Source organism: Podarcis gaigeae (assembly GCF_964106915.1).
Source record: "Podarcis gaigeae genome assembly, chromosome: 3".
Taxonomy (NCBI): domain Eukaryota; kingdom Metazoa; phylum Chordata; class Lepidosauria; order Squamata; family Lacertidae; genus Podarcis; species Podarcis gaigeae.
In genome coordinates this window covers 72,952,997-72,980,415 of record NC_139680.1, presented here as the reverse complement: position 1 = coordinate 72,980,415, position 27,419 = coordinate 72,952,997, and the positions used below count along the sequence as shown (strand labels likewise).

The 27,419-nt window shown below is 41.1% G+C and overlaps 1 protein-coding gene across 2 annotated transcripts in view; it reads right to left on the bottom strand.

Moving 5' to 3' along the window:
• SMOC2 (SPARC related modular calcium binding 2) overlaps positions 1-27,419 on the bottom strand; it is a 134,441-nt gene that overhangs the window by 68,672 nt on the left and 38,350 nt on the right. The window contains exons 2-4 of one of the 2 annotated variants that reach the window (XM_083732626.1): positions 20,975-21,146; positions 4,026-4,132; positions 3,191-3,290 (exon numbers count right to left, since the gene is read on the bottom strand). In XM_083732626.1, the coding sequence (XP_083588752.1) occupies positions 3,191-3,290; positions 4,026-4,132; positions 20,975-21,146 (379 nt within the window). Of the gene's footprint in view, positions 1-3,190; positions 3,291-4,025; positions 4,133-6,789; positions 7,233-20,974; positions 21,147-27,419 lie in introns of those variants that run through there. The other variant, XM_083732627.1, reaches the window with a different exon arrangement.

The window sequence follows — 27,419 nt, the reverse complement described above, 5'->3', positions numbered from 1 at the left end:
CCCCCAGAACAGTGTATGGGGGAGGAGAGGGAGATCATTCTGTCTGGCAAGCTGAAATACTTGTGCAGACAGAACATTCATCATAGCGTGACCATTGATTTCCACCTTATACTTTTAAATCACAGTCAGCACACTTCTAAAGGACATGACTTCCTTCAAAGAATCCTGGGACCTAGAGTTTTCCCCTTGCGGAGCTACCATTCCCAGCACTCTTAGTGAACTACACTTAGTGAACTACGGAAGCCATGTGTTTGCAAAATGCACACTGTCAATCTGCCCCAAGGAGAGCGAGAGCAAGAGCGAGTTGGCAACCTTGGCAAGGTTGTGGTAATATATAAGAACTGAGGAGGGAAAGTAAAACAAATGATTCTGTGAAGCACTTACAGGATGCTGTTCACAACTCCTATAGTGCTAAGTGCATGAGGAAAAAACTATGCAGAAGCAAAGATTTTTGAACACAACATCAGGGGAAATGTTAGCTAACAACAGGGTTACATACATCACATTTCCCTGCAACCATTTAACACCTGTTTCTAAATTTCCGTTCCGTCTCCCAAGGGCTCAGTGGCTCTGGAATTTCTTTCAGTTCCCTAAATGTTGATATCTTGACTTAGGGAGCAGTAAAAATGTCTGTGTTGCATCTGGTACTTTTCAGCAGACAGTTTGTGGGGGATGGGAGTATTTATCTTTATGCTGTCTTTATGCTGCCAGGAGAGCACATTTGATTACTCTGTACCTCTCATGTTGACTGGTTTTCTTACAATAGTAGACTAATGGGGGCAGGGGGAGCACTGGAGAACCTGTGAACTATAATAATGCTTAGCGCCCATCGTCTAAGACTGGGGTGTGCAAAGTTGATTTTAATATTGGTAGCCTAACTGTTTTTCAAAGATGGATCAATTGTAGCAAACACAGCATAGCCTCATTTATCTAAATAGCCTTGTCGAGGAAACAGTGGGAACATGCAGATAACCAGGAGTTCAGATGCGCAGGAATGTTGTATCCATAGAGTTACACTGTGACCTACGTGAGCTCATGTGGAAGGCAATGAGTTAGATAACAAATAACTGGGATTTCAGTTAATCTGCAAGAACAGTGTTGAAAGAGTTCAGTGGGTGGCATAATGCAGATAGACTTCAGTGAATCTAGTGAGGATTCAGGGGAGATACCAACAGGGTGTATAGTTTAGCTACAGGCAATTTCTAGGGGTACATCCAAGGCTATGAAAAAACCCACTGAAGGACCAAAATGTATGAGAACTGAAAGCAGGATTCATCTAATGTAGGGTTGCCCTATGTCCAGAATTTCCTGGACGTACCCAGAATACTGCAGCCGAAAGCAGTGTCCAGGCAGATTATCAGGGATAATTCGGATGTATGGCAACCAATGTCTGCAAAGTTATTTTTGCTGATTTCCCTCAAAAAAGCTCAAAAACGCCCAATATTTTTGCGATTTTACAAGCTCAACAACTTTTCGGTCCAGATTTTCACTTTTTGAAATATGGCAACTCTACCTAATGAGTCCTATTGGTGCAAGCCCAGCATGAGGTCTTTCACCTGTGTGATGGGTTCCTCCCCTCCTCTCCCCATGATCCAGGTGCACTGAAATTGGCTCAAACTAGGGGAGAACCCTTAGAATAGTGGTAGGGGGAGAGGAGGGATTGTTCAGCAATGTTGAATTCCACCTACTTTCTATTGTATCACACCAAACCAAGTAATTAATTTATCTTCTAGGACCCTTGCAGAGGAAGAATTTAGGATGTTTTCCCCAACTCCATAATGTAATAAATTATAAATGAATATTACACAAATAAAGCTTATTTTTTAACATGGATTTATGTCCACGTTTTGTGCAAGAAACACAAAAGGAGCCGGGGGGGGGGGAGGATGAGCTTCAACACTAATTTGATATATCCACCCTACCACCCAAGTAAGTATCATGGATGACCAAATATAAATATAAAACAGACTGAATTATGTCTCGTAAAGTATCCAATAGTAAACCCATCAGTTTGAGCTTTTGTGAAGACTCAAGGCTTTGAGTTACCTCAGAAGTTCAATGCTCTCCACAGTTAAAAGGGGTGAACTTTGACTAGATTGTGCCCACTTAAGGATTTTAAAATGCACTGGATTTATTGGAACACCTTCATCCACATATGTTTTTTATCACTGTTGCCCACAGTCCCTGAGCCCATTGATCTGACAATTATTCTCTTTATGAGAGGCGGGGGTTAAGATCTGGGAACCAATTTTATTTGCTTATCAAAAGGTAATTCTAGGCAAATTATCTACTAGAGTAACCAAGGCAGTTTCTGTCCCCCCCCCAAAAAAAAAGCCAAAACCAAACCAGAAGGGATCTATCAGTATAATCAAAGAAAGCCTGGAGTTGACTAGGCACTAGCCACTTGGGGGAGGGAGCAGTATTTGATACTGCTTGGATGATAATCATCCAGATCTAAGTAACCCAACAATAGGTTTTTCCATAAGGCATGTACCACCACCTCTTTCAGTATCAATGGAACATGCCTCTCATTCAGAGATGTTCATTGCCCCAGTTTCCAGATATCCAGCCCCAGAAGCTACCAAAGGCAAGAGTGGGGGAAAGTGAGGTGGGACAGTGGGGAAAAAGAAATGCAGGTTTGTTTGTAGGTGTTTGGGGAATCTTAGGACTTAGAGGTGAAACATGGAATTGGCTGTTTGGCTTGCAAGACTGTGGGCTGAATGGTGGGTTAAATTTGGGATTGAATTTTATCCCATGTAGGCCCTAAATATCGGTCTGAGGGAATTTCAGTTTTGCACGGAAGATCTATAAAACTACAATCTTCTTTTAATGACTTCAATAGGAAGTTAGTTTGCTGTTTGAAGTACTGTTGGCTATTACGTTGGGACATGAGGTTCATCCAAATCCAAAGTTCATAACTCTGCTCAAATGATGGGAAACCAAACCACAGGGAATCCAAGAAGGAAGAAAAATCATCTAATCCAGTGTGAGGCTTAAAAGCCAACCTTAACAGAGAATTAGTTGAGCTTTTCAGGAAAGCTGAAATGTCTATCTATGAGTGTAGGAAATTTCCATTACTGCACCAGATGCAGGATCTTTTCTTTCTCGGTAAACGATATGTTTATAGCCGGATTAAAACAGTCAAATAAAAAGTTGAACAGATTCTTTTAGACATGATATATGTTTTTACCTGGGCAACGTGGAGTTTTATGTGCTACGGCTGTACCACTGATGGGACGACCATTGGAAGTGACACACCAACAGTAGCCTGTGTAGCTGTGGCACTGAACCTGTCAGAAAACAACACAAAGTATATGTAACAGAACATGCACAGTTTAGCGTTTCAAATTTTCATTAAAAACAGTTTTATCAATTAGCTACTATACTCTGCCATAATCCTCTATATTACCATTTAAGGTAAAGGGACTCCTGACAATTAAGTCCAGTTGCGAACAACTCTGGGGTTGTGGCGCTCATCTCGCCTTACAGGCCAAGGGAGCCGGCATTTTTCTGCTTCCGCAGACAGTTTTTCCGGGTCATGTGGCCAGCATGACTAAGCCACTTCAGACCTAATACCCAGAGTTTTATCTAGTGTCAATGACCACCATTCCCCCCCCCCCCCCCGTAGGGCATGGGATGCAATCTGGGACTCAACTGAGAGGGGACAAAACCTGATGTTCACCCCAGACTTTGGAAATCAACAAGGACATATTTAGTCTTCCTTCTCCCAGATGGACAGGAAAGAGCTGAAGAAATATTGCTTCATAATGTTGTTGACCATGGTCAAGTGTGAGACCCACACGTCACACAGTTCACTGGCCTTAAGCTAAGAGTTCAGGTCTGACTTTCCCAAGTTTATAAAGGCATATATATTCCTTTTAGCTGTTTTAAAATATGAACTGTGACATCAGAGCCAACCCATAGTTACTCTAAGTCAGAAAAATGAGCTGTTGCAACCAAATGCAACAGACATAAATCTGAATTGATAGACATGCCAGATAAAGAGTCAAGAGTTTTCAGCCAACCTGGCTGTAAGTGCCATCATCGTTGCATTCTGGAATAAACACTTGCTGGAACTCCTTGCGTGCTTGTTCCTGAGTGTACTTCCTCTCTGCCACACATCTTGAAAGATCTAAAGAAAGGGAGGAGGAAAGCAATACAGTGTTAGTGCCTCTGTACATCAGAATACCATAAAATAGAATAGGTGTGAGTGCACAGCTTCCTTTGGGTTGTCAGTTTTCTCCTTGAATATTCAGAGCAAATCTTCAGCCAGGGAAATTGAGGAAACACCCAAAAGGAATATAATACTCATCCTCTGATCCAGATGACCATGAAGTATACTTTGCAAAATTGTATGGATCCTTGCTCCATTTTTGCAATAACAACAGCCACACATGCTGTCTGATTGGCCTTAACGTACCAGAAGGCCTCCCCCCCCCCCTCTTTGGTACTGAATATAGTATTCATATGCCTCTGAAATATAGATTGCTTGAAAAAACAACAACACATATCTCATTTGTGGTTAATATTTCTCTGTCATGCCAAGTTTCATACATTTGGAGGGGGGGTTGAAATAGAAATCTGTTCGTCTTGTAATGCTCAAGCATATATTGAATCAAGCACCAGCCCCCCTCATCCCATTAAGTTTTTCTCTGGCTTGAGTCTTAATCTGAGCCAGAAAAGAACCCCCTGACCAGATTCACATATCTGTTCTGACCATGGAAACTGCAACAAGAGTAGCAGCAGAGAAGGAGCTATAAAATGCCTCCCACTCACACCCCGGATTGCAGAGACACTGGCAAATGCAGTTTTCTACATGTTCCAGGGTCACTGAGACACTAAGATTCCAGAAAGAAGGAAAAGGAGAAAAATGGCTGTGGCCTTTCAGTACTTACAGTACTGTTGCTACTTCTGTAACTGCCACTAGACTGGGAAAATGACAAAGAAATATGGTAATCAGAAAGGGCAGTACTTAGGCATGGAGTGGGGGAAGGATTAGGGAACCATGGTGTGCTCCTGATGATGTCATTGGAAGGACAGCAGAAATCCTGAATTTTGATCTAGGCATGAAAAATCAAAGCTGTATTTCCAGTCTTCCAGGAAAATAGTTGACTTTACCAGGACCACAGGAATTTGCCCAAAAGGAAAGAAAAAAACTATGCACTTTTGCAAGCATCATATTTAATACTGTAAAGACTTCTATAGCCAATTCCTGTTACTGTAATTAAATACTGCACTATTAAACTACATTATGAATATCAGATTTGAACACCAAGTAGAAATCAAATGGATTCATTAACTAGCATACATACTTAATTAAAGCTGTAAAAATATCTGATTCTGTGATGAGTTCCCTGCTCCCCTGGATTCACAGTTCAACTTACTTTGAAATCCTATGAAGCCTATCCTGAAATCCTTACCCCATCATTCTCCACCCCACTCCTGCCCCAAAGGGACTAGGTGTTTTCTTTCAATACTTGCTTCTGTTAAATCTGTTGAGTATAATTGGTTTAATTGACACTAAAATGGGAGTGCCTATGTGTAATGGTGAAAGGGTTTAACTGGTATATTCCATTGAAGTACAACAAGAAGAACTCTCTCTCAGTTTTAACTGAGTTGATAATTAATTAATTGTTGTCCTCTAGCAGCTAACATGTGAGTGATTAACCTTAGCTCAAGTGAGAACAAAGAAAAGAGCCACCACCCCTTCAAGATGGCGAGGCTCCATGGAGTAGAGATGTAAATGAAGCTCTCCAGGTAAACAGCTCCAAGCTAAAGGGGCTGGAATGCAGGAAATGAAGAGAGACAGACAGATGGACAGACAGACAGACAGGGACAGAGCAAGAGCGAGGGTGCTATGTTTATTAGCTCTGATTACGTTAAAGTTATTTCTAATATGCTGAGCCTGTGCTGGACACCTCATGTTATTGTATGAATATTGCATATTGTATGATGCTTTTGTTTTTGAAGGTAGTTCTGCAAGTAAATATTTAATTAAGCTTATGGCCTTAGTAATGTTTTTCTTCCAAAAAGGACTCAGTTTCTATGTATCTAGTCACTTCAAACTGCAACATTAATATCTGCAGTAAAAAGTGTACTTAGTTTTCTTGGAGTCCCCAGACTCCATGACTCCTTTAGAAGATAATTGGGAGGGTTTTTTATGTACACATATATGCACTGCTTTTTTTCTTTAAAAAAATGTTTAGAGGTGCTCTCATTTCGACTCAAGAAAATCACCATTTTATAGCTCAAATCGGGGAAAATAAATACAGTAAATGGACAAAAGTACAAAGAATCACAAAATATTTAGGGGTATGCGTACCTCTGCATTCCCCCAGAAAAAAAGCACTGCATATATGGAAGTTCAAAGGATTAGCACTCCTGTGCTTGAAACTGCAACACTGGGGGAATTTTTAAAAGTTCAGTTTAAATATGGACAACATTTAATGACAAATTTCTGCTTTCCAAAAAGCGAAACTTCCTACTCTCATTAGAAGTACATTTTGGTTTTTGGAAGAAAAAATCCCTCATATCTGAGGCATCTGATGAAATGGGCCCTAGTCCATCAAAGCATCTGCCACAATAAATCCATTCATCTTTAAGGTGCCATTTTTCCCTATAAAGGCCAGTTTCTTAAATTTACACCAAAGGCTCTTGCTGTAGTTGGGCTGTGCTGTGGTAGTCAACTGCCAATGTTTTAAAAAGTAAGAATAAAATACAACTGCTTTGCCCAGCTTTCATACCGTACGCCTTATCCTAGGCTTATAAGTTTGCTTATACATTACTTACTAGCATGTGGTTTTAATGGAGAGAGTGTTTCAACTGAAAATAAATCTCTCCTTTGGTGGACTTCTGTCTTCATTTTTAGTGCAGCATGTGGTTTAAATGTCAAAAGGAAAAGTGATCTAAATTCCAGGACGCGAGGGCTCCAATCCTCAACGCACTTTGTCAGGAGCAAGCCCCACTGAGATGCATTTCGTCCATTCTCCCAAAGAATGTGTGAAGGATTGCATCCAAGCTCTCTCATACAAGGCTGATAGTATTATAAATCAGTTCTAATATTGGAATTATCACTGAAGGGTGCCAGAGAGATGAATTCCTATAGATTTCTCCTGACTGAAACATCCTTCTTTGCAGTCTATCTAATTATTCCAGGAGTTTACAGAAAGTTAAATCTGATGGAACATGACACCTGCAGTCTAATGTTTCTGGAATTATTCAAACACAGTGTTATGTACTGAACTTGGATCCTAGAACAATAGGCAGGTAGGAACCTAGAAGGCAGCAACCTGATTGGTCTGTAGGAGCCGCCCAATCCGGCTCCAGGAGGAGGTGAATCAACAACCTGATTGGCCTGCAGGAACAGTCAATCACACGGGACTCATTGTGTAAATAATGTATATATAGCCAGAGGTTTGGGGGGAAAGCACTCACTTACTGTTTACCATGAGCTGAAATAAAGAGCATTAACACTCAACCCCGAGTATATTTCACACAGGAAGCTGCCTCCTACTGTCATGGAGCTGAAGTGCATGTTTCTACCTCAAGACAAAGAATGTTTCAGTGTTACTCTTCTGCCTGTTTAGGGCAGGGGTGGAGAACTTGTGGCCCTCCAGATGCTGTTGTACAACAGTTCCCACCATCTGTGACCATTGGCCATGTCGCCTGGGGATGATGGGAGTCCAACAACATCTAGAGGGCCATAACTTTCCTATTCATAGTTTAGGGCACTGGTTTTCAAATGCAGGTGTTTATTTAAGGTTCATCAGATTTCCTCACATTTAGTTATATGGAAAGTTCCACATCTTGTCCTCTTCAGGACGGTTGCCTCATGGCAAGAAGTGAAGCTACAGGGAACCAGGCAGAGGACCTTCTTAGCAGTGGCGCCCACCCTGTGGAATGCCCTCCCATCAGATGTCAAGGAAATAGACAACCATCTGACTTTTAGAAGACATCTGAAGGTATTGCTGTTTAGGGAAGTTTTTAATGTTTGCTGTTTTATCGTGTTTTTACTATTCTGTTGGGAGCCTCCCAGAGTGGCTGGGGAAACCCAGCCAGATGGGCAGGGCATAAATAAGTTGTTGTTGTTGTTGTTGTTGTTGTTGTTGTTGTTGTTGTTGTTGTTGTTGTCACAGTCTGGTTGGATTTGTGCATTTAATCCTAGGTATCTCATTGAATGGCAAAGGTGAAAATACATGTTTTTACAAATGGACTTGTTTCAAAGATGGGTATTTTTCCCCTCAACAAAAAAAAATCCATACAGGCCAGGCCCCATTTAAATGGGGCAAAGCAAGCTTACTCTGTTTTCTCTAGGCCAGTGAGTATTCATGTACAAGATATTATACTCATTTCTGAAGTTATCATATCTTTTTATTTTACAAACAGAAATTCCTACTCAACAGATCAAAATAACACTTATCACTGAGAAAAGACTACTTAGAAAGTGATTAAAGTGAAATGTTTGAAGTAAAATATACCCTAAGGGCAAGCCACAGACGCTTAGCTGTTCTTGAACCAAACGTAGAGATTTTCTTAAATCTGTAAAGATTTGAACAGATGGGACTAATATTAAGTCACACAATTTGGATACTTCTAAGATTTCCCTCTGCACCCACTCACCCACTTTATATGGATGTTTCCATTTTCTGGCTTCTCCTTCTCCCCCCGCCGCCCTGCCGCCCCAGTTTTCAGAATGCCAAATTTCAGTGACATCTTGTGGAAGCATCCGCACAAGCTTTTAGTTGGTTTTATACCAGTTAAACCAGGGATAAGGGACCTGTGGCCCTCCAGTTCCAATCAGCCATCATGGCTAATGGTCTCTTGAGTAAAGGTGAGATATAAATGTAATAACAAATAGATAATTTTATAGAGATGCTCCCCCACACTGCTGAGCCATTTCCATATTTTAAAAGACAGGCAATTGCAAAATGTGAAGGATGCAACAAGCCTGGCAAGGTGATCCATAAATGACAGTAACAACATTTCAGCATTCAGTGGTCTGTTCTTCAAAGTACATTTCCCCATCCACATACGATGCTCACACAAAAATTCAGGTCTTGGGGGTGGGGCAGCTTACCTTAGTTGCCTTGTGGATTTAAAATATAAGAGAAGTACACCGGTTCACTTGTTAGCTGACATTAGTGAGAACTAGCTTGCTGACCTGTGGAAATTCTTTACCCATTCCTCAATGTGTCAAAACACAGACTTCCTGCTTTTTAACAGGGATATTAAGATACTGAGAAGAGTAGCCAATTTTAAATGGCACTAGCCAAGGGATGAGCCAATTTTTACAAGGTAAAATATACTGATATAAAAGCTTGATTGATTGTTTCAGCTATCTCAATTTTATTTTTGCAAGTTTCATACTGACCAAAAGTTACCTGCAAGCTAAAATTGAAAACAGATATGATGGAAATTTAAACCTCAGCAGATTACTGGCTGAGACGGACTTTTGCTAGTCAACTACCAGCTTTTATTTAGTCACTTTGTATTGATTATGCTTAATTCTGTTTTATTTTTCAGAACATTTGTTCTATTATATATATTCCTCCTCCTGTTTTGTTGATTTGTGGTGACTATTGGCTTTTGTGGCATTTATTCTCTCATTCCTGCCTTCCTCATTTTACTTTATAATATGATGATTGGTGGTTTTAAGCAATACACTTGAACCGATGGATTGATTTTCTCAATGAGAAACTGAGCAAGAGAGACATTCATAGAAGTCTTCATTTGGACCCCCTGATGTGTTCATTGAACATGAGGGGGAAATAGGATTTTGCCTCTTAGCCATTTCCAAATACAGATGCACCCACTAGCAACACTCCCTCTTCCGCGGATGGGAAATAAATTTGATTCAGTTTGCATTTCAATACGAACCTGCCTAATTCACACTTACTGAAACATCATGCAGATTAAAATATAGCCAAGATATGAAAAATGCGCACTTTTCTGAATTTTGCAATGCTGTTTTTCGGTCAAGTAATGTGCGCAAAAATGAAGGCAATGGGGTAAACTTTGCAGAAAGATGCATATATTAACGAAAATAACTTACCAAAACTCATCTCACAGGAAATTGCTTTACAAAAATATGTGCATTAGGCACAATTTTTGCATTCAAAAATGTGTCTGTTAGGAAAAATTCACACTGAAAGACTGATCAATTTTTAAGAGGATTTTATTTGAATGAAAGCAAGCAAACTGATGTGTAAATGTGAAGAAAAAAGACTTGGAGCAATGAAAAGCTGAATGAGAGGAAATGAAATTGACAAATTTGCCCATCCATGCCCTCATACCTTTGGCAGAACTGCAGAACTGGAAGTATGTGTCTTCTATGTCTGAGTAAGGCCTTCTCTCACTAAAAATGAACAAATGGCCACCAGGTGGGGTGTCACGCTCAGCGGGAACAATCACACACCCCTTTCATGTACTCACTGAACATGCAAGGGAACTCCTAATGAGGAGAGAACAGCTATACATCTACAGAGAGGTTAAGTTTGGCCTTAGACTTTCAGGTGCTATTTTAAAACACACACACAACCCCAAAACGTTCATATATTAAAACTATGGGTGTTCAGCACTCACATAAAAGTACAGCATTTCCACACACATGCATACACAGAAGGGCTGGTGTATAGTGCCAGAAGCAACAGACCATTTCTACCCCTTTTAAAAAAGCAAAATGCTGCATTCTGGATCTCTGCAAAGAGACAAAGTTATCTAAGTTGGAGTGTTCTTCCATTGGCACCTAAACAGAGCCTACCCCTGAGCAATTCCCATTTGCAACCACTCAGCAATTTAGATATTTACTAAATCTTTGTGATAAAATAAGGAATGCTCCACTGGAATCTTGCTCGGTGAGAAAATATTTTTCACCTTCTTTCGGCACCAGCATAAATTCTGGTGAAGTTTGACTGTTGCTTTTTCTAATTCTGCCTGAAAGCCACAGTTCCTTCTGTTTATTCCTCTCTGCTTTGTGATGGGGTCACAATTCTGTCTAAAACAAGAGTGTCTGTGCAGGTCTTGGACTGGTGACTGGAAGTTTATTGGCTTGATGGAGGCCAATAAACTGAGGCAGAATCCTGATAAGATGGTGGTGCTGTGAGTGGGTATGCTGCCCCTGAAGGAACCAGTTCATAGCCTGGGAGTACCCTTGGATTCCAATCTGTTCCTGAAGTTCCAATTGGCTTCTGTGGCTAGCAGTGCTTATGCCCAGCTTTGGCTAGTTTGCCAGCTATGGCCATTCCTTGCCCTGGATAGCTGGGCCCCAATTGTCTGAGCTCTAGACATCTCCCACCTGAAATACTGCAATGGGCTCTACAAGTGGTTGCCTTTGAAGCTGTTCAGAATCTGCAACTATTGTGAGGATGGCAATGGTTTGGTCGCAAAGTGTCACAGGTCCTGAAAGTGCTGAAAATGCCAGGCCCAATTCAAGGTTTGGCATAAACACCCAAAATGGCCTTGGACCCAAGTAACTTCGCAAATAGGAACAATCTCAGGTATAGTTGTATGAATAGTCAATTCAAGCACACAGGCAGGTGAAAGTATTCCTTTGTTTGTAGCTAATCTTCTTACAGAGACATCACCTTGCCAACAAAGGTCTGTGTAGTTAAAGCTATGGTTTCCCCAGTAGTGATGTATGGAAGTGAGAGCTGGACCATAAAGAAGGCTGATCGCCGAAGAATTGATGCTTTTGAATTATGGTGCTGGAGGAGACTCTTGAGAGTCCCATGGACTGCAAGAAGATCAAATCTATCCATTTCTTAAGGAAATCAGCCCTGAGTGCTCACTGGAAGGACAGATCCTGAAGCTGAGACTGCAATACTCTGGCCACCTCATGAGAAGAGAAGACTCCCTGGAAAAGACCCTGATGTTGGGTAAGATGGAGGGCACAAGGAGAAGGGGATGACAGAGGATGAGATGGTTGGATAGTGTTCTCGAAAATTCCAGCATGAGTTTGACCAAAGTGCGGGAGGCAGTGGAAGACAGGAGTGCCTGGTGTGCTCTGGTCCATGGGGTCACGAAGAGTCGGACACGACTAGACGACAAAACAATAACAACAATCTTCTAACAAAACACTTTTCAGGTTATGGTGAAAGTTCCCTCAGCACCACTGCAGACAACTGAAAACCTGAACAGACTGAAACTGCTTTACCAACACCAGTGAGATATATAGTATTTCAGAACAAAACGGAACCACGTTGGCCAGTGCATACAATGAAGATCCCTTTTCAGCGGCCAACACTGAACATATTTGTTAGGGTATACCTTATGGTTGCCAGATTTATTCTTTATTTTAAAAGGCTGTTCCTTATTTTGGAACATAGCAAGCCAACAAGGCATAAATAGATGTCGTTTAGTCTAGAACATTAGAGCTAAATGTAGTATTCAGCACCTCCGTGTCCATAAGCAACACTGAAGTGCAATTAACAGGGAAACATTTATGGCCATGATTATTGACAAACAAAGGCTGCTTTGAGATCTGGTCCCTGACACGAAAAGTTGTCGAGAAATATGTAGTCGTTGGCATCACTTGGGAATTTACTGGCCTTGCAGAAAGCCCAAGCTGAAAGTTCCATTTTTTTGCCCAGAATCTGAAAGTAAACTTGGCATAGACTGTTCTGCATTTGAGCTCTCCGAACCACCAAAAAAACAAATTTATGGGCAGAAAGGCCAAAATATCTTAGGGTGAAAAAAAAAGTTAAAATGGATCCAACTTAAAATGCCACTTCTTCCAATCCACCCACTGGATCTGTTCAGTTGGGAAATGAGCCGCTGGCAACAGAACATTGTTCTCTTGACAGTGCCCCAGAAAGAGAAATCTGTTTTTCCTCCACTAGACACGTCTGTTATAGATATTGCGCACACGGAGACAAGACACAGTAAGCTGGCAGCGATTGCAGACTCGGGATTTGAAGATGCTGAGGTGTGAGGTGAAGAGATGCCACTCAAGCACTAAAACCCTCCACCTCAATTAACAGCTAACAGTTGTGAGACCCTGGAGAGAGAAAACGGGCCTGTTGTTTGCATATATAGAATGCTACACAAAACAATCTTATTCTTCTCTTGATTCCACAATAAAATTGTACAGAAGGTAAGGGGAACCTGTGGCCCTTCAGATGGTGTTGGACTGCAGTTCCCAACATCACTGACCATTGACCATGCTGACTAGGGCTGATGGGAGTTGAACAACAACAGGTGTGCACAGCTAAAGCCAAACTTCCATCATCCATGAGCATTGCCCATATTGGCAGGGACACATGAGCCTTGTAGTCCGCAATGTCTAGGGGGCACCTTGTTTGCTACCCTTGTATTAGGGTTCTTGCTTCATTATTATTAGATAGCTGCCAAAATGGAGGTAAATGCTAGAGAGACAGGTAGCTCAACCACCACCTGAAATTAGTCAAGTGCCTTTCACCTTGATAGCAGCAACTGGAGACATTTTTGTATAAGAAGGCTATCTCTGAAATGTAACCCATCCATTCTATGCAATATTCCCCATCCAGTCATTGAAACAATTTTATTGTTTTTCATTTATGAGTTCAGGGTTTGTTTTTTTTGTATTTTATCTTATTTTTATATTATTGTATACCACTTCAGCAGATTTTGGCTGTGAAATGGTTTATAAATCTGAAAATACAAGAAGTAAATAAATAAAATTAAACTAAAGGCTAACTGCTATATGATGGCATCAGCTTCCAACAGCTGGAGACGTTTGGGGAAAATATATGGCCAGATCTAGATGCGGTTTATTTATTCATACAACCTACATGCCAAATTCTATAAGGTGCCTTCCACTAGTCTCTGAGCACATGATCACTGCACAACTATCCCAGTGCTTTGAAAAGAGAAGACAATGGCTGTAAAAATGAAATTAAAAATTAATTAATTATAATATAATGGACACAGAAAGAACTAGTGGGATCCAGTGGATAAGCAACAACCTAGAAATAAGACTTAAGTTAGGCACAATCTGTGGTTTGCAAGTTCTCTCCGGCTAACCTCATAATTAGCAAGGTTTTTCCAAGCTTTCCCAGAAAACGTTTGGAGAAATATTGGGATCTTACCAAGGGTTATCCGAGAGCCTTTAAAAAATAAAATAAAATAAAGCCTGAGAGTGCTCTCTGCCAGCTTTCTCTACTGATCACAGCCCTTTCCATAAACTTCACAATGTGAAGGAATGGAGTTAGAAGCAGGGAAGGCTTGTGTGGAAGGATTCAGCAACAGACTCCTCACTAGGGCTGGAGGAGAAATTTGATTCAGTTCCTATTTAAAGCTACATTTATTAAATTTTCACTTTCTGAAACTATCTGCAAACCCAAACAAAGCTAGCCTTCAAAATTCACACTTAACTGAATTTTCCAATGTAGTTCTCCAGCCAACCAATGTTTATAAAAAGGCATATATTAGGGGGAAGTTTGCATTAAAATGAAGTGATTAGCGAAGATAGCTTACAGAAATGCATTAAACTGGGGGAAATTGCTTGCATAAATATGTACATTAGTCAAAACTCCATGTCTCTTAATGAACACATTGTATATGTGTTCATTATGAGACATTCACAATGCTGGTGAATTTTCATGAGGATTAGTTTCATTCTCTTTTTTAAAAAACGAATCACTAATTGCTGCAAAAATCTAGAGGGCTGAATCTAGAGAAACTGATAGAATGAAAATTATCAGATGCTCCCATCCCTATTCCTTTCTCTATGGATTAATCCAGTGGTTGTCAAAGAGTGTGGCAGACCACACTGGTGTGGCAAAAGAGGATGGGAAGTGTGGTGGGAATCAATATTCTATTTTGTGAATGATTCTTGTTCTTATGAAGCTGCATTGTTTTATACTTTCTAGATGTCCCATGATCATGTTATAAAGTAGTTGTGTTCTATGTTATAACTCAAACACTGCTGGGAGTTGCTTTGTTTCATTTTTCAATGTATTTCTTATCAATTGAAAATTTGGTCTCTACACTTCTTAAATCTACAAAATCAGGCGAGAAAGTGCATTCTGGGGAAGTCTCTAGTACTGTGACATCTGGTTCCAGGCTTGCGAGGAAGTGAAATCATCCCCCAAAGTGGAAAATATTAGGGAGGAAACTAATAATAATTTAGGATAATCAAAGAGCAAGTTTTTCTATTTTTTTAGTCTGAATCATTTTTTCAGGGAGGGGGTTTGTGCTAGGAACACCTTCTGTCATTCCTTTCTGCAAAACCCTTTAATGCTCCCCCAACTGTATAATTTTTTTTAAGGATAGTTATTGAAACTCTCCCTTATGGTCATCTGCTAGGAGCGGTTGGTCTGAGAAACATAGAAAGAACAAAGATATCCTGCAAATAATTTTCATTGTTTTTAGTTTTCACCCAGGCCTTAATAACACTTCCCTCATAACCTTGTGGAATTCTATTCAAATATACACACCCACACCTTCTTCTTCTTCTTAAGGAATATAATTAACAAAAAGAACAGAAGTAATTTCCCTTCCTGGAACTGTATCTGACATTCTAGTCATCTGGTGGTTAAGGGAATAAATATTCTGAAGAAAACAAAAGAATAACAGAGCCGGCTGGAACTCCCTTGGCCTTTAGGAACCACCCATTGCTTTGTGGCAGGCGTCACTAAACCTAAATGCTCTCTGACTGATTTTAACTAAATATGGAAAACAGAGCAGAAAATGAAGTGGGTAACACTGAAATCTTGGCTTTTGCATCTAATGTTCATATTTTTTGGGGGGTGGGGTGCCATATTTTTATTATTTTGACCTTATTGCATATATTGAATTATTACTTTTAAACAGAGTCTGTGTCCTATGCTTACTCAGGGTTTGGAAGACGACTATCTTTTCCATGCTGAAAGAAAAAGCCAGAATGTGAGAAAAACCCTCAACAAAACTCTGTGAGTGTGTTTTGTGTGTGCCTGTGAGGGCCATAATGTGTGCCAAAAGGAAGGGAGGGGGACCCAGAAAAAAAGTTGTTTAGTTATTTATTTTGAATTCTTATGGTCCGCCCTTCATCCTAAAATCCCATGGCGGACAACAACAGCTGCACAAAACTATAAAAATTATGGCAATAAAATAACAGTTCTCATAAAAATAAAAACATTCTGTCAGTTCCTGGGATCTAGGCATCCCACAGCATTAAAAGGCTTGCCAAAAGAGTTTTCATCTGGTCTTCAGCTGGCACGTGTAGCTGGCTATGTTCATGCCACTCGAACCTCAAGGTGATGTCATGGGACAGTTATGCTTCCACTGTAGCATGCTCCCTGAAAACCCAAACCCAAATTCTGGAAAGGAAAGATCCATTTGGATTGATCACAGTGAAGGAGCTTCAAAACCAGGCTCAATGTTCTCATTCGGGGTGGGAAATCTGTGGTCCTCTAGATGGTGTTGGGACTCCAACTCCCATCATCCATGATCATTAGCCATGCTGACTGAGGCTCGTGGGTCCTACCTTCTGCGTCCAGGACAGCTGTTTACCAGCTCCATCTGGTACGCAGGCTCAGAACCTACCTGCCAGCAGACTGTCTCGCCAGAGTGGTGCATGCTCTAGTTATCTCTCGCTTGGACTACTGCGATGTGCTCTATGTGGGGCTACCTTTGAAGGTGACCCGAAAACTACAACTAATCCAGAATGCAGCAGCTAGACTGGTGACTGGGAGCAGCCGCTGAGACCACAGAACACTGGTCTTGAAAGACCTACATTGGCTCCCAGTACGTTTCCGAACACAATTCAAAGTGTTGGTGCTGGCCATTAAAGCCCTAAATGGCCTCAGTCCAGTATATCTGAAGGAGTGTCTCTACCCCCATCATTCAGCCCAGCCAAGGGCCTTCTGGAGGTTCCCTTGCTGCAAGAAGCCAAGTTACAGGGAACCAGGCAGAGGGTCTTCTCGGTAGTGGCACCCACCCTGTGGAACGCCCTCCCAACAAATGTCAAAGAGAAAAACAACTACCAGACTTTTAGAAGACATCTGAAGGCAGCCCTGTTTAGGGAAGCTTTTAATGTTTGGTGGACTATTGTATTTTAATATTTTGTTGGAAGCTGCCCAGAGTGGCTGGGGAGACCCAGCCAGATGGGCGGGGTATAAATAAATTATTATTATTATTATTATTATTATTATTATTATTATTATTATTACCCTAAACTGCTTTCATCTTTGCCTTAGGAGAATTGTGAACTATGATTTTAAAACCAAGAGACCCTAAGAATGATCTGAAGGCAACTCTGCAGCTGAAGCTAACACAATCTGGCTCTGTATACTGCCTGGATGGGCTATATTATGGGTAGGCACACTAAGGCCCAGGGGCCGGATCAGGCCTAATCGCCTTCTAAATCCAGCCCGCGGACGGTCTGGGAATCAGCATGTTTTTACATAAGTAGAATGTGTGCTTTTATTTAAAATGCATCTCTGGGTTATTTCTTTTTTTTCTCTTCAAAATATCGCCGGGCATCCCACAAGGTCTGAGGGACAGTGGACCGGCCCCCTGCTGAAAAGGTTTGCTGACTATATGAACCACATGCATGCTTCCTTTCCACAGAAGGCTCTGAATACTACAATTAAATCACTATTAATGAATTAATTGCACTTAGGTCTGGCTTTCAGCTCCTTGGGGAAACAGCAGGAGAAAAGTCAGTGCAACTAGCAAATAAAAATTTCCTTAGAACTATGGTGTGATTTCCTTTCTTCTTTTGCTGACTTTCTATTTAACTTTGTATTCTAGGAGCAGGAAGAATCCCACAAGTACATTGTGGTCTACAGAATTTCCAGTGTATGAAAAGGTCTCCTTTGTGTTGTCAACAGATATAACAGGAGCTTGGATTTCAAAACTCAATTAAGTTTTCTTTGTCACCCTTGAACAAATATGGAGGTAGAGCCAATTAGACAATACAACAGAGCATTATGAAAGAGACTAAGAGAACAAGCAAATTGTTTCATTTAGGACTGAACAGGGATGAGACAGAATGTCTCTTTAACGAATTCTTGGTGCTTTAGGAGCTTTTTGGAGCTAACAGAGATGAGGAATGCATGGCGTGGAAAATTGTCTCCTGGAGGATGTCTCTGTGTGGTCTCTTGTTTTGGATAGAGAGTGAGCAAAGGTAAACCTTTTGTGATCATCGGTATTTATGCATAAAGGATAGCATTGTGCTGAAAATCAAACCCTGCATTTAAGCTGGGAAGCGTATCAAGATTTTCCCCTCAAGCTGGCAACACAAAAACCTGAATAGTTCTGCACCAATTAGCCCAAATGACTTTCAGATTAATCAGAAATGAGAAGCAGAACACTAAATATGAGAACTGGACAGGAAAGAGGGAAGATAGTAGGGTGGGTAGAGGATGGGATGTTGACGAGAAATGATAGATATAGAAGAAGAGTATGGATTTGATATCCCGCTTTATCACTAGCCAAAGGACTCTCAAAGTGGCTAACATTCTCCTTTCCCTTCCTCCCCCACAACATACACTCTGTGAGGGGAATGGGGCTGAGAGACTTCAAAGAAGTGTGACTGGCCCCAGGTCACCCAGCAGCTGCATGTGGAGGAGCGGAGATGCGAATTTGGTTCACCAGATTACGAGTCTACTGCTCTTAACCACTACACCACACTGGCTCTCTAGTGTTGTTTCAATACCTTTCACTGATCTGAAAATAGTTCAGCACAGAAACCATTTAAGATGCAGTAGTCATATAATTTAATATGCTTTCACTCTAGTGCAGGCTTCCTCAACCTCGGCCCTCTAGCTGTTTTTGCCCTACAACTCCCATGATCCCTAGCTAGCAGGACCAGTGGTCAGGGATGATGGAAATTGTTGTCTCAAAACATCTGGAGGGCCAAGGTTTAGGAAGCCTGCTCTAGTGCCTTTCTATAGAATTACTATTCTTCATTCACTCGTATTTTATGGAGAATTTTTGCTGTTGCCAAATTGTTGCAGTCCAGTGTTTTCTGTGTTGTCTTCTGATATTTTTCCTGAAACCCACTATGAGGTGATTTCCCCCCCACCCCAGCAATAAAACATAATTGGAGCACTAATCTATCCAGTGTGGTTGGTCAAAGCACCAATAAGGCTTTTCAGCACTCTTGTGTCTTTAATTAATTAATTAATTAAAATGCCTGTTTGATTGGCCTCCTTGTTTTATTGCTTCTTGTTGATTCCAACTATGGGATCAGTCATGAACAACTACTTTTAATCACCCAAATGTCAGTTTTTGTTTCCACAATGCTGGAAGTCTCTGATCACTGATTTCTTCTCATGTTTTTCTTCTAATTTTTATAGAGAAATAATAAAAAATAGTAGTACAAGAAAATCATTCATTAAGAGGCTATTAATTACTAATCTCCAAGCCCTGGTGAACAGGAGGCTATTAATCATTCAGGATCTGCAAACACAACACTTTTAATGAACATTTCTTTGGACCTTTCCAACAGTGCAATATCCTAGACATGTCTTCTCAGATGGAAGTCCGACTGACATCTTACAAGTAAACTTTATGGGGAAATTTTGACCAGGGAGGAAGGCATTTCTGGATGATATAGTGCCATAGTGAGTATATGTTGAAACTATATTCTATTTCTACAAGTTCCAGCTAATTACAGAAAAGCAATACCTCAATATCTTCACAGTCTAATCACACTATCCCATCCCACAGCACAGCCTGTAGAACTACTTTGCCACATTTCCTCTGGTATGTGATTTTCAAGAAATGTGTGGCAAGTTCTACTCATCACTTGGCAGGTTTGTACAGACGAATAAGGTTATCTGGAGTGCGAATACTCTTAAATGAAAAACATGGGAGCAGCTTGGTAAATTTGGACTGTATGGGTTCAGTGCTTTTGGCAGATCATACTCAGGATGTGTATACTCGGGACCAGCAAATATTTGAAGGACATCAACGGTTCTTACAGTGTCCATATACACTAAAAGCAATCACGGCTCTCTGAGAGCTGGTCCTTATGCAGCTAACTACAGATAGGTAGCCGTGTTGGTCTGCCATAGTCAAAACAAAAAAAATTCCTTCCAGTAGCACCTTAAAGACCAACTAAGTTAGTTCTTGGTATGAGCTTTCGTGTGCATGCACACTTCTTCAGATACACTGAGACAGAAGTCACCAGACCCTTCTATATAGTGAGAAGGTGGGGAGGGGTATTACTCAGAAGGGTGGTGGGAATGGGTGATTGGCAGATAGCTGTGATGAGCCTGTTGACGATTCTTAACGACAGCAATAGATCTTACAGGAAAAAGCAAGGGGTGAGAAGGTGAAAAATGGCTTTGTCATGTATGATGAGATAAGAATCCAATGTCTTTGTTCAGACCAGGTATCTCCATGGTTTTCACCTTCTCACCCCTTGCTTTTTCCTGTAAGACCTATTGCAGTCGTTAAGAATCGTCAACAGGCTCATCACAGCTATCTGCCAATCACCCATTCCCACCACCCTTCTGAGTAATACCCCTCCCCACCTTCTCACTATATAGAAGGGTCTGGTGACTTCTGTCTCAGTGTATCTGAAGAAGTGTGCATGCACACGAAAGCTCATACCAAGAACTAACTTAGTTGGTCTTTAAGGTGCTACTGGAAGGAATTTTTTTTTTTTTTGACTTATGCAGCCAAAACAGTGATGCCTGAAATGGAAGAATCAGCAGGATTGGGGGAGCTCTGAGCAAGGTTGCTGAAGAGAAATTATAGATATGGTTCTGTTTTAAACACTTCCACTGATATGCAAGTAGTTCAACACACAAACCATTTAAGATGCAGTACTTATGCTCAATGGTCATAAAAGATTGGCTAACTTCTTCTTTTTTGGAGGGGCAGAAGGTTGAAAACTTGGGGGACGAAGGCTGGAACAGAATGCCCCAAGAGGAGCACTCAGCACTGCAACATTTCATGACAGGTTCCACTTCTTTTTAAAGGAAGACACATTAAGGAGCGTGCTTAAAGCATTAATTCATAACAGGCTTTGTTATGCCCATAGAAAGAGAAAGAGATTTATTACCTTTGCAGTTGCCCTTGTGGGAGATTTCTAGTTGAGGATCTTTGCATTTTGCCCGTTGGAATTCACACCGGGACAGGAAAGTCCTGCCATCTGAGGCGCACAGCGATTTTTGGGGGGACCCCGTGCATTCCAGGCTGCATTCTTTGTCCTTGTCTTGCTCCACTCTTAAAAACTTTAACAAAACAAAGTGGTGTAAGAGGCTGAAATCTGATCAAGCATTAAAACTCTCCAATAATATTTGGCCTGTCATGCAGCCATCTGATCTCTACCTCACCACCTCCACTCCCCCCAAAACACAAATCCTGGTTGTGAGTTTATTTTTCAAGGAGAAAAAACAGCAAATTAGCACTGCACAATGGTGAGCCTGGTGAGAATCCTAGCACCAGCTGGACTGCTCTGAGTTAGGGGTTCAGGAACAGGTCACAGAACCATGGCCTTTCTTCCCCAGTCTAGTCATAGGGCAGATGGGTATCTCTGCAAGTCCTGACTCTCTGCAGAAGTGATGCTTTCCTACTTAGATAAGTCTGCTATGTCACAATTCTACTTCAGCTTTTACATCATGATCCTCTTTACATAGATTAGTTTCCTTTTCAGTATGTGCAGTGCCTGGTACCCTTTTAAGTATTTTATAGACACATTAATAATGACAATGAACTGGAGCATAGGAATTTCTGAAGTTATGAATTGACGCCAGTGCAGAAATACTCTTGAGGGACTGGCATAAAAGCAGGAGACTTAATCATTGCCATCTATGGCAAACAGTCACCAGATTTTGTTAAATGTGAGTGTTTTCCAAAGTAAGCATATGGAGTCTGTGAATTATATCTAACTCCCTGTGTGCAATTTTTTTAAATAAAAAAAATATGCATCTGTAATAAATCCACTTAATTTTTGAGCGTCAACTGTGCTCTCCTTGTATTTCATCACACTTTATTATAAGCAAATATAAAAGCCTTACAGTAAGACATGATAATTATAATTTTCTGTAAACGGTGCAACAAAAATCACAGAATTCATTATAGACACAATATTCAAATCCTTGGAATCCTAGCACAAGTTAAAAAATATAAAGGAACAGTAACAAACAATAAGAATATTCTTGTTTGACACTTACTACTTTGTTTAGCACTTTTTGAACACCATCATGGATTGTCTGAGGCTTAACTTCAAGTTGAATACAGTACTGTGCAATTAGGGATGGAGTGATAGTTCACTGTAGGGGTGCTCAACTTTGTAAGCATCCCCAGTTAAAGTGTTGCAGCACCTAGAGCACACATACCCTTCCTCAATACTGCTGGCATATTACAGCCCAGGTGTGACCCTTCAGGTAGAGAAGATGTCTCCACTGGTTTGCATAGGGGGTGACTTGAAGGACAATTCATGGTGGGAAATATTATTGAGATGCTGGTCACAAAGGAAGGAAGAAATCACCCATCCACAGACAAAACCTGGTGCATAAAGATTCCCGAAAGGGGATAATTTTCCAATCCATTATGTTGTCCCATAAGCTGTCTTTTAGTTTGAGGGAGGAAACAATTTTATTTGAGGAGAGAGGGACAATCATTTTGAGTGCTTACAAATGACTTCCACGTTTTGCTAGTGCATGATGGGAACAGAACGCTCACCAAAAGCAAAACAAAACCCAACATCCACCTGCCAAACTCCAGTATCTTTGAGCTGAACTTCATTCAGAGGTCTTCTTCTCTTTAGCAACATCACAGCCTTCAAATGCATTTTGTTGTGGGTCCCTCTCGTCTTCATAGCACTTATAAAGTGATAGAAGTAAATATGGATGTTCTTGGGGAAAATGGCACTGCAAAAACTCATGATAAAAGGTGGTCATTTCAGAAAGGAACCTAGATGTGCCTAACACATAAAAACAGTTTTGAGAACAGCTGGACATAATACTGGGCCAAACCCAAAAAGCACACTCATTTCTATTCCCACTAGATCTTTTTATTACTATTACTACTATTCACCACCACCACCTTTTATCTCACTTTCTAATAACCTCCAGCACCTCCTCTAGACCTTTTCCCTGAGAGGAGGGAGACCTTCTTTTCACATTTCTGTTTTCCATCCACCTGTACTCAGCATGCAAGGAGATGCTGGGGCTGGCATTGAGCCAATCAAAAGGCTATTGCCCAGCTGGAAGGCACAACAGGTAAGTGGGGATGAAATGGGCAGGCTGTGGCACTGAGGCCCACCAGAGAAGGAACAGTGACCTAGAAGTTAACCTTCCATGCACTATCCTGGTGGAACTGGTGACTTCATATCTGGCTACCAGAAAATAATTGTTTGCAACCAAGTCCAGGCACAATTTGTTATGATTTATTTGTAACAATAAAATACACGCAGTCCCTGGTTTCATCAAAGTATTTCATAGGAAGAAGAAAATTGCTGTAAAGGGGATTAGAAACCCGATCAGCCTTATTTAGAGTGAAAATCTCTTTGTCATTAATTTCAGTGCTGGCTCCATCCCCTGCTTCCTTTCAAAGCCAACGCTTCCTGGTTATGATCCTGTTCCAGACATGTACTAATGATTTGGTTACAAAATATTTTGGTGCCTGCATGAAAACATCTAAACTCCAGACATAGCCTGCCTGCATCCTAGTGTGACTCAACAATATTTTGCAAAAACAAATAATCTCTACTCCAGTACTGTTCATCCCCGTTCTCCAAGTTAAACATTTGGTGCAGAGCTGACATTAAGATTTACAAACTGGGCCCAAGCTAATGGAACTGGCTTGGGGCAATTTCAAGAAGTCTGAAAGCAGTGCCTGCTCCTTGATACACACCTGAACAGCTACTCCATTGACCCTACGCTTTCATTCTCAGTCCAAAATAGCTAAAAACAACAAGAAGCACACACCATATAATTACAATACCAATTATATCGCCATCATTTCATACAGCGAATGTTTATTGAAAAATGAGTTTTCGTTTGTCTATTGGCAAGTTGTTCTGAAGGCATCTGACCCCACAATCCAGATGTGCCAAATGAAAAATGACACATTATGTCAAAATTAATTAATTTTAAAAATTAATTTGTTAATCTGCTTCCAGGGTTCCACCAACTTAATATGAAGAGGTGAGGATCTGGCAACCATGATACTGTATATGCCTTTATTTCCTCAAGGCAGAAATCCTCTCCATGTGCAGTTGCCTTCTGAAGACTCTTCCAGAGTTTCATCTGAGAGGGGAATACATTATCCCAATGCACCAAGGTCTGCACTAGCTTTCTGTTCCCTTCCAGTAATTACAATTCAAGGTGCAGGATTGTTATTTATTAAACTCTTGTTACGACTTTCTAACCTCATGTGAACATTTGGTCAAAATGTGAATAGATATACATAGTCAAAACAAAAATTGAAAAAAACCCTAGTGGCACACAAGTCAACAATTGTGATTTTGCTCTAGAATGCTCTCTGCACACCTTTACTCTAATTTCTGAAGAGACCTTACAGGCATAGGGTGGCCAATAACACATTGTCCAAAAAGAGGAACTGTGTCGCAAAAAAGAGGATGCAGATTTGCATTCAGTTTTCACATCCTGATTTGCACATGCACATTTAGAAATAATTACTATCCTATAAACAGAAATACAGTACATCTCAGCAAAATGAGGAAGACTGTGACCAGATAACAGGTGCTAACTGCTGATCAGGAGCAGCCAGCGTGGTGGTGCGGTACGGTAGAGATGTCTTTCTAACAGTGGTGTCACAACTTCTTGCCAGGACGGAGCAGGGTGGCAGCTTGTGGCTGTGTGTGTGTATTGGCAGAGCCAGTATGACACTCCTGAAAGTGCACCCACACAACCCTGACCTTGCCGCTTACCTACTCCATCTCCATCTCATCCCAGTAAGTATCCATGAAACTAGTGTTGGGAGGATAGCTCCATGGCACTGCCCCACTACGCCAGTCACTTAATGATGGGCAACTCTTCCATCTCAAGGTCCTTACCTTTAAACAAGACTAAACCACTGAGCCTCTGGGTATTGCCAATCAGAAGGACACTGGTTCGAATCCCCGTGATGAGGTGAGCTCCCATTGCTCTGTCCCAGTTCCTGCCAACCTAGCAGTTCGAAAGCATGTCAAGTGTAAGTAGATAAATAGGTACTAGTCTGGCAGGAAGGTAAACAGTGTCTATAGGCGCTACTCTGGTTTTGCCAGAAGCGGCTTACTTATGCTGGCCACCTGACCCAGAAAAACTGTCTGCAGACAAGTGCCGGCTCCCTCGGCCTTTAAAGCGAGATGAGTGTCACAACCCCAGAGTCATCTGCGACTGGACTTAACTGTCAGGGGTCCTTTACCTTTTTTAGACTACACAGTCCTTTAAATATAGGACTGTCCTCTGCAATGTAGAGACACTACAAACGCCTTTCCTGAAGGCAGTTCCAAGGGAAGGGGAAGGGAATATATTTCTGATAAATTTTCTCCTCACACACTTGAACCACAAGGAAGATTTGATTTGGGTGGCAGAGCCAATGAAGACCACCAAAACTTTCCCCAACTAAATGTAGCTTTTGGATGGGAAGGAGCAGCATTCCTAGGGGCCATGATTGCTTTGAGGAAACAAAAAAAAAGGCAAGGTTTGGAAAAGCTGGAGTCACCCTTCCTCTTGCTCTGCCTGAGGTGATAGCCTCAGTGACGGGGAAAGGTGGGGAAAGGTCTGAACCCCTCTTCCTCTCCAGCCCATCAATCTCGACAAGCCCCTAGTTACCATTAGAAAAGTGGCCCTTCTGCTTCTATTTAGACACATCTGCATCTCTGTTACACTTCACTAGTATAATTGAGTCCTTTAAAGCTTTTTATCCTAATCCACACAATAACTCTTCAGAGTTATTCTATCACAACAGGATCAGATTGGGTTGTTACACTTAAAAAAAAAGTTTGATTTTTAAAGGGCTCAAACCTTTTATATTTCTGAAGCAGAAAAGAATTATATGGCAAGATTTTGGTCTGTAAAATGACCATGTGTTATTCTTTAGGGGAAAAATCCCACTCATATGTATCTTTTTATACTCACTGGTTCATTTTTTAAAGGCCTTGTTACAGCATGCACACATGGAAACATTTTATAGGATCTGGCTGTTAAACAAATTTTCCTGATAGGCCCGTGAGTAGGATCCTACATTATTTAAGTATAGATTGGGTTCTGGAAAAGCTATGCTGACAACATATTTTACATATTGTTTTAATATGTTGTTGTGTGGAGTGCTCCTGTTTGGGGTTCCATCCAGCTAGCTCTGGCCGTTTCCAGGATAGCCCATTCCATGCCCCCTCTCAAGCTTTTCCCCTAAGAGACACTCAGCATTCTGTGGATGCCTAGCATGCTCGGTCCTCCTCCTGTTCTTCTTGGAATTCACAACCCTTGCAGGTTGCTTCCTAAAACATTTCATTGTTCTGCAAACCTTGGGGTTCCCTCAAGTCTGCTGATATTGTCTTATGTGTAGTTAGTGCTGTTTCGGCAGCATAAGAATCTGTCCTCAGAGACTGAGTATGCTATTAGTGTACAGGGTGGATTTTGATCTTCACCCTGAGTAAAATTGCTACAGTGGTGCCTCGCAAGACGAAATTAATTCGTTCCACGAGTCTTTTCGTCTTGCGATTTTTTTCGTCTTGCGAAGCACAGTCCGTCGCAACTGCGCCTCTTCAAGCGGCTTTAGGGAAAAAGCGAACAAACTCGCAAGACATTTTCGTCTTGCGAAGCAAGCCCATAGGGAAATTCGTCTTGCGAAGCGACGCAAAAACCGAAAAACCCTTTCGTCTTGCGCGTTTTTTGTTTTGCGAGGCATTTGTCTTGCGGGGCACCACTGTATTGTTGCCTCTTCCTCACTTAAAAAAATTCACTGTGTGTGTGTGTACATGCATGTGTGCCTCAATTTTCCCACAATGTCAGTATAAAGTGCTTCCCTAAAACACTTAACTGTGAACCAATCTTACCTGGGGGATTTTGTACATCTTGTAGCAAGCTAGAAAAACTAGCATCAATAACCTGAAGTTCATGTACCAGATCCCATAAAGAGAAGTTCTTATTTCTTCTTTTTCTAGATAAAGTTTGCCTCTTTTCTGCACAGTTGTGGAATAGAAAACCAGGGAAGTAATGGGTTCACTGATGTTTAGACTAGTCGTGTATCCATCATTATAGAATAACAGAATTCGCTTAAGCAAAAGCCAGTTAAAGCAATAAACCTTTCGAAAAATAACACACCAATGTAAAACATATCAGTCAAAGCAGAGTCGTATTTAACAATCAATTTTCTGTGCCTTTATCCTGCAGTTTTAACACAGTCTCAAATCCAGCTGAAAGCAACCGAGTTGAACCTCCAGCACTGAGGGAACAAAGCAAAATAAAGTCTAATTGACAGGCAATTTGGAATTGACCTTGGGAACAAATGCAAAGGTGTTCTGCATTTTGCAGCTGATTCTTCAACCGTACTGC